The sequence below is a fragment of the Octodon degus genome, unplaced genomic scaffold, assembly GCF_000260255.1.
Source record: "Octodon degus isolate 3935 unplaced genomic scaffold, OctDeg1.0 scaffold00032, whole genome shotgun sequence".
Lineage (NCBI taxonomy): Eukaryota > Metazoa > Chordata > Mammalia > Rodentia > Octodontidae > Octodon > Octodon degus.
This window is the reverse complement of record NW_004524608.1, coordinates 13,911,440-13,919,730: the sequence shown is the minus strand read 5'-3', so window position 1 is coordinate 13,919,730 and position 8,291 is coordinate 13,911,440. Positions and strand designations below refer to the sequence as shown.

The window sequence follows — 8,291 nt, the reverse complement described above, 5'->3', positions numbered from 1 at the left end:
TAATAGTGTTTGTAAATAGGATATCAAGTCTGCATCTTGTATAGCAATTAACCACTAGGAAGAATATATGCAATGTGTTAATTATTGAAACTGTCCTATGAATTTGGTTTGAAACTGTATCATTGCTCTTTGTTTCTCAATAAAATTATGGAAAAAATATGAAAAGAAAAATAAAGAAGCATAGAAAAAAAAGGACTACTGGATTATATTGGGAGATTCTGCTGAATTCAAGCACCTACAATATTTAAATGACAATGGAATGCCCATATCTGACAAAACGAACCAAAAAAATGGGATAGAAATGAAAGACTGTTTTGTATCTGTATACTCAAAATAGTTAGGGTAGATATACAGCTCCATTCTCTTAATTCAATAAATAGAGAGGTTTGTTATAATAGTGTTTGAGACAGGATATCATGTCTGCATTTGTACAATGAATAACCACTAAGGTAACAATATGCAATGTATTAATTATTCAAACTGTGCTAGTAATTGGCTTTGAAACTGTCTCATTGATATTTGTTTCTCAATAAAATCATTTAAAAATTGAAAAAAAAATAAAGTTATAAAGATGCTAAAAAAAATATAACTAGTCCGGTATAAGGACTGTGTTGATTTTTAAGATTTTTCAAATACTGCAATTCCAGTAAAGAGCCAGTGACCTGGGCATTTCTTTATCTGCTCTTAACCTCTACCAAGCTCTGTACTGTCAACTGACTTACAATTTCGACAGTTTTATTTGGATTTTTACACTAAAACTTTTATTTAATTTTATCCCACACAACTCTTCCTCCTCTTGATTCCAACTTAGGCAAAGACATTACAAGTTTTCTACTAAGGATTAAGTCATCAAATTTATCTTGGGATTTCACTTTTCTTAATCACACTCAATAATTTCTTATAGCAGGTTTTACCTTCAAGATCTCTGTGGATTCCATTACCTCAGTTGTACTTCAATTTAAGGACTCTCTACTTTTTAGCTGAGCTGTTGGAATGGTGTCATAAATGACTTCTCTATCTCTTATTTTTATCTGATGTGTGCTTTGCTATCAAATTATTTTAGTGTAGTTACCCTGCCTAAATTAGTTTCTGCCCTCAAAGGCTTAGTTCAGTGACAACAAAAATTGCTATAATATATTAAGTAGGCTATAAAATAATTTCCCTCTTCAAGCCTTTTATGCTCTTTGCTTTTGTACCATTGATGGCTCTGAGCTTATTCTCTTAATTTTTAGAATCCTAATATTGATCAGAATTGCTTATGGGGCCACCTTTGGATCAGAAAGTAAGTGTACTGGACAGAGATCTATTTGGAAAGGCTACACTGAACATAACAACTCTGTTTTGTTAGATACTGGGATTTTACATAAATTTTCTTTAAAAATGATAATTCTATTGCTAAAAGTTTCAAAAGCAGTTTTTAATTTTTAATTTCTTTTCTAATCACCTATATGATTAGCTAATACTCTCTGCTAACTGGATTATAAACTTCTACATGACATGAATTATGTTTTATGTAACTTTGAGTCTTTTTCAGTACCTGTAAATTCCTAGCACATAGTGGGTCTTTTAAAAAATGTGCTGAAACAAGTGTCTATGTATCACCATTGCCGTAATACTTTTTAAAAATGTATTTGATACAGGGTCTCAGTACTCAGCTTAGACTTGTAGTAATCCTCTTGTGTTCAGCCTCCCCAATGCTGGGATTACAGGCATGTGTCACCATGCCTGGTCTTGGTGGCTGGCTCAGCATGCCCGGGGTGGGGCAGGTGTGGCATGTGGTGTTAGGGATGGGACCTCAGTCCCTGTACTTGCCTAAGCAGGCACTTAGTACACTGAGCTATCTCACTGGCCCAGCATAATCCTTTTGGCCTATCAGAATTCAGAAATTTGAAAATGTCAAGATGTTGGTCTAAAAAGTTAAAGAAAATTTACTGAGCACATAAATATATGACATACTATGATAATATAAAGGTAATGGATCCAACAAAGGAACAATTTAAAGGAGGAATATAAAGCATTGGTGATAATGCAAAGTTCAAGACAGGAAGAAGTATAAAGAACAGGAAGGTGATCACAAATTTGAAGCATGAATAGGACTTCAACATGAATGAAGATTATATGGATCCTGGACTTAAACAAGTCATCTGTAGGGTTTCTGCAGGGCAAAATGCTTACTGAAAAATTAAAGTATATGCCAATGTTTTAATGTTTGACAGTGGAAGAGAAATTCCAGAGAAGTAGCTACAAAGACAAATGAAGATATTTATTCACTAAATAAGACAAAAAAAGATTGTTTGATTTTAGAAAGAGTGGCAGAAGAAAAACTATAGGCAGGAAAGAAATTGTTATTCATGAAAGGGGCATTGTTAGTTCGAAAGGAATAGGAATCAAGATTTTACAATTTTATTAATAAAGTGCATTTTGATGGAGACCACTTTGAAGCAGCACAGAGCAGGTTTTAAAATTAATTAGTTGGCTTTTCTGTACTAACTTACAAATTTGTCCCAGGCCTATGTGATTTATCTGAGGAGCCAGTGGCTGGCAGGCAGAAATAGAACTCTTTGTACCAACAGTTAAGTAGGGATCTATAGTGGTCTTTGACACTGTAATGTCTCTGAAGGCAAGGTAACATGGCAGCTGCAGGTGCTGATTCTCCCTCAAATTTTCAAGGGAAATACTGCCAACCTTACAGACCAAATAGTTCTCTCAGTAAGCAATGATTTACTGCTTAAAATGGCTTTGCTGTACTCTCTCAAGGCCTTGCACCTTTTGCCTCAGCTATTCCTTGCACTTTCCTGCACCCCTGATATGCTAAGGACCCAGTGAACACTAACTAGTCCAGAGATGTCTTTGTCTTAGCCACAAGAGCTCTGATCTTTCTGCACCCGTGAAAATCATATTGCACTGTCTATCTTTTTAAATTTTTTTAAAAATTTTTTTGTTTATTTATTTACTTATTAGGTGCAAAGTCTCTTTATGCAGCTCAGACTTTCAGTGATCATCCTATCTCAGCCTCCCCATGTCTGAGATTACAGCTGTGCAAAATGGGATTATAGGCCATTTTTGATGGCCCCCTGGGTACAGGGCTGGCACTGCATGCGGTACTAGGGATTGAACCCAAGTCCTTGTGTTTGCCAGGCTTAGATCACAGAGCTATCTCCCAAGACCTACATGCTCATGTATAAGATTGGGAGACTGATTAGCTCTCAATACATTTGCTTATGGAAACACAAAATATACTGAAAAGGTAACATACTCAGAGGGTTCTGAGGCAGAGCAGCACATGGCAGAGAGTGAAATAAAAATAAATATATGATCTGATTTAACACTGGATATTTTGTAACAGATTAATAGTTCCTACCTTCACCACTTTCCATTCCTTCTACAAAAATCCCCCCACACTGGGGAAGAATCCAGTATCGGCGTCTGTAACGATCCTGGCCAAACATCATTGAACGTAAGGAGTGAGAGGCATCAAAGAGCTTTCTTCTGTACTGACTCTGTTGCTGTTAAAAACAAATAATCATATGTAAGTTATAAATTACAACTTTGTTAAAAATTATACATGCCTTCAAAGTGGATAAATTTCACTAATAGAAAAAGGTAGTATTACATGCCTAACTTCAATTTTAATAATATTTATATAGACAAATTACTTTAAAGATAACGTGAATATTTTTACTGCCATGGACTAAAAGTAAAAGCATATCTTAAGAGGAAGGCATTTAAGCTTGGCAATGACATTTTATTTTATTTTTATTAATTTTATTGAGAAACAAATAGCAATGAGACAGTTTCAAAACTGATTGGTAGAACAGTTTCAATAATTAATACATTGCATATCATTGTCTTCGTAGTGGTATTTATAGTACAAGATACAGACATGATATCCTATCCAAACACTATTAGCACAAATCTTTCTTCTCCTGGAATTAAGAAAAAGTAGCTGTATATCTGGCAATTAACATTTAATTGTGAGACTGTTTCTAAAGACCTTCATTTTAATTATTCACACAAAAGCTATTTTTACTTATCAGTCATAAAAACTAATCTCATACTTAAAACACTTCAAAGAAAGCCAACATTAATCTGGTAAGCGCTTACCTTACTGAGTTTTTCAATCTGTTTTTCCAGCTCTTCGACACTTGCTGCTTGGTCACCTTCATCCTATGTACCACAAAATACAATATCATATATCTGGCTATATTTTTTCCCCAGTGTTATAGAATGAATCCAAGGATTCACATATGGTAGGTAAGTGTTCCACCACTGAACTACATCTAGCCTTCATCATCTGTTTTTAAGATTCATTTATCCTATCATTTGGATAATATTTAAGGAATGCCTCTCATGCACAAAACATAAGAAAAGACACTGCGGAAATAAATACCACTTAGTTCTTCTCTATAAACTAATAATCTGGAAGGCATTAAATTGAAAAACATTAAACTGAAAAATTTCTCAAGTAGTAGGAAGCTATTAAGAGGTATAGATTAACAGCCAAGGAATCCACTGATAATCTACACCAATTGACACTATGTATAAGAAGTTGTATTTCTTTTTTCTGTAATTTTATTGAGAAACAAATAGCAATGAGACAGTTTCAAATCAAATTTGTAGGACAGTTTCAATAATTAACACATTGCATACTATCTTCCTAGTGGTTATTTGTTGTACAAGATGCAGACGTGATATACTATTTACAAACACTATTAGAACAAATCACTCTATTCACTGAATTAAGAGAATGTAGCTATATATCTATCCTAACCATATTGAATACAAAGATACAAAATGGCCATTCATCTGTATCCCCTTTTATTGTTTAGTTCCATCATTTAAATATTGCAGGTGTGTGAACTCAGCAAACTATTCCAAAATAGTCCAGTAATCCATAATAGTATTAGGTCTTCCACTTGACTGGCAATGTCCGAAGTTGTTGAACTGAGTCCCCTACAGCTCAACATAACAACATGGCTTTACTTCTTATACTTCGTTTTTATATTTTTCTGCTGGATGATTGAGACCAAGATAGAGCAAGATCTATGCAACAAGAATTGTAGTTTTTGTATCTGATAAGGTCAGTGAAATCCCCTCAGGATTTATCCTGAGACCCTGCAATGGAGTATTACTCAGCCATAAAGAATGAGAAACTTGAAGCCTTTATATTTAAGTGGATGCCACTTGAAGATATACTCATAAGTGAAATAAACCAGACACATGTGTATATATTGTATAGCTTCCCTAGTATAAGAACTCAAAGGAAGAAATACAAATAGAAAGGTATAATACAATTAAAAAGAAAGCAAGAACTTGAGGACTAGACAATGAAGAGAGAGCAAGTAGAAGAGCTAGGAAACAGGACAGAGGCAAGCCATACAGTTATATATACAAGATGGGTAAGGCAATGATCCTGAGAACCTTCAGAAGATTTTCAAATCTAGCAGTTAAATGGAAGGATTCTCACCCTGACTAACTATTTATTCTGACACCTGTGAACTAAGCAATTGCACTGAAGATGGCAATTTTTAATAGTAGGTTCATGCTTGGATGCCTGTCATTCTGGTCTTCTGAATACGGGCTGCGTATCATGACACCCCAGTTGCTGCCATGCTATCTCTCGGGTAGATGATTGTTTAAAAAGGGGGTTGTGAATGAAGGCAGGAGACAAGAAAAGGAGTGTTGTGGACCTGTTCTGCTACAATGCTGTATATGGCTATATTTCTGGACTTATGTGTAAACATATATAATTTTTTATTCCTATTTTTTAAATACATTTTAATTTTTTTTTGTCATATTCTGTAGGGACTTAAAGTTTAACATATCAATACTTGATGAAAAATACCTGTTCCATGTTATGCCTAAGATGCTTGATATTCAGACAGATAATGAGGTTAAGCTCAACAGCCTAGGTTGTATGGTAATAACAATAAACTTCTCTTCTGGAGGGTTAACAACCTAAGTTTTCGGCCAAAAATTAGAGAAAAAGGAGGGCCACAAGGAAAGCCACCATTTTGGCCCTAGCCTTCCAAGGTCAATTAAGACTCAGGACATATGAGAACTTGTACTGTAACATCATGTAACTCAGTTGTGCCCCAAATTTTCTGATCAAGGAGATTATGAGGCCAAAGAGGACAGTGATTGATGATGTAGAGTGTGCCTAAGGAGAGTCACATGGAGAGAAAACATTCTCTCAGGCTTTCACAGAGAGCACACTGGCCAAGGAATGGCTGTGACACATCCACATGGCTGACACTAACAAAGGATCTACAAACCAATAATTTTAATTGTATAATTGTATTTTAATTGTATAAAGCATGGCTAGGAATTTCTGATTAAAAGAAAAGAAAATATGGGAGATGAACTGACATGAGTTGAGGGATATTATATGAAAAGCTATAAATGCTTGACAGTGAACAACAATATGATAATTCAAAGGAGGTTGAAAATTAGGAACTACATGTTTTATACAAATCTGGTGTTATGGTTTGTGTCCAGTTGTCCCACCAAAGCCTCATGTAGTCATGGGTGGACTTCTAGAGTTTGTGGTTAACTCATGATCCACTGGGATTATGGGTGTGAATGCTGCTGGGATTTGAGTACTACACCCAGCCTGGGGCATAAAGTCTGAATTTGCAATTTAAGGGAAATAGATTTGCTCTCTGTAGGCATTGTTGCTGCTACTCCCTTTTTGTTTTCTTTCTTCTTTTTTTCTTTGCAGAACCGGGGATTGAACTCAGGCCCTTACGCCTTGCAGGGAAGCGCTTATTCCACTGAGCCATCTCCCCTGCCCCTCCCTTTTTGCTTTCTGGTCTTTGCCAACACCATGAAAGGTTACTCTCTGCCATGTGCTGCTCTTACTCAGAGCCAGCTAAGTATGGACCAAAACCTCCAGTAACTGTGAGCAAAATAAACCTTTCTTTCCTTCATTGTGGGTGTCTGGGATTTGTCCCAGCAACAACAGGAGAGAAGAGTAACCAAGACATCTGGCAATAGTTGTAAGATGGCCTGGAGAAAGGACTAAATTGACAAAACTAGTTAGTTACTGCTGCAATGATTCAACAGGGAAAGAGTAAAGAAAAAAAAAATAGAAAAAGCAAATGGTCATAGAGATATTACATAATTATAAAACTGTCAAATCCTGATAACTCATATATATAAGGCATGGAGAGGGCAAGGTGATCAAGGGACAAATTATGATGTTAAGATTTAACAGAGGAGACTAGAGGAACTTTGGCATCATTAACTTAAGGAGTCATTTTTGGAGAAAAGATAAATCATATTTTGAGCACACTAATCTTTTAGACTGAAAAACCTCCATGTACATTACTAATATAACAAGTTTATATGTGATTATGAAAGTTTCATCCTAGAAGGAAAACATAAAGAGACTGTATGGGCTTTTTTTTTGGATGTTGACTGTATTACCTGATATAGGCAAATTACTCAAATTACTTACCTGCTCTAAAACAACTACCTTAACTGTAAACTGGTGATAATATTATCTGTAACATGGAATTTGGGAGGAACTAAATAAGAACTGATATGAAAGTAACTGAGTTTTTTTTTTTTTTTAACAAAATGATTTTTCTCCAGACTAAAAATAAATATAAGCAATTAACATAATTCTTCAATAGGATGCTGATACATCATAAACAATAAAAAATAAAGATTTTAAAAGATAAAGATTAATAAAAAAATTTTTTGGTGCTAGGGATTGAATCCAACTTATACAATTTAGGCAAGAACTATACCCCTACCTCAAAATTTATTCTTGATATTTATTTTCTTTTCTCCTCATGTTCTCTAATCTTCACTTTCTATAAGCATTTTTAAAAAGCCACACTGTCATCAAGCATTCCTGAACATCAGTATGGCAATGTACTTCATCAAGGGAAGTGAAAAGATGACCTCAATAGTTTTATTATTATTTATGATTTACAGAATCTTTATTGAAATTTCAATGATGAAGTTAGGAAGGCACTTTGGTATATAAGGGGTAATCAAAATATACAGTGAATGCATAAAAAATTACAGTAAAAGGCACATTGCTATTAATCTCCCTCAAGCTAACTCTCCCAACTTCAGATTTACCTCCTTATTCTTGCTATGTTCAGAAGCAGTTTTAGAAGTCCTCTTTCCTCTCTACAAGGTGTGATCAAAAATATGGTGAACACATCTGCTAACTACCAGCAACTAATTTTTTAAAAATTTTATTAATATCCTCCATTATTTTTCTATTACCTCTTTTATCATTACTATCGTTATTATGACTTTATTTCCTTCTTTAA

At 34.6% G+C, this 8,291-nt stretch overlaps 1 protein-coding gene across 1 annotated transcript in view; it reads right to left on the bottom strand.

Annotated features, from left to right (window-relative positions):
* The window catches only part of Baz2b (bromodomain adjacent to zinc finger domain 2B), a 338,801-nt gene that overhangs the window by 51,945 nt on the left and 278,565 nt on the right, over positions 1–8,291 (bottom strand). Inside the window, exons 26-27 of the mRNA XM_023713794.1 lie at positions 4,105–4,167; positions 3,362–3,506 (exon numbers count right to left, since the gene is read on the bottom strand). Of these exons, the coding sequence (XP_023569562.1) occupies positions 3,362–3,506; positions 4,105–4,167 (208 nt within the window). The remainder of the gene's footprint in view (positions 1–3,361; positions 3,507–4,104; positions 4,168–8,291) is intronic.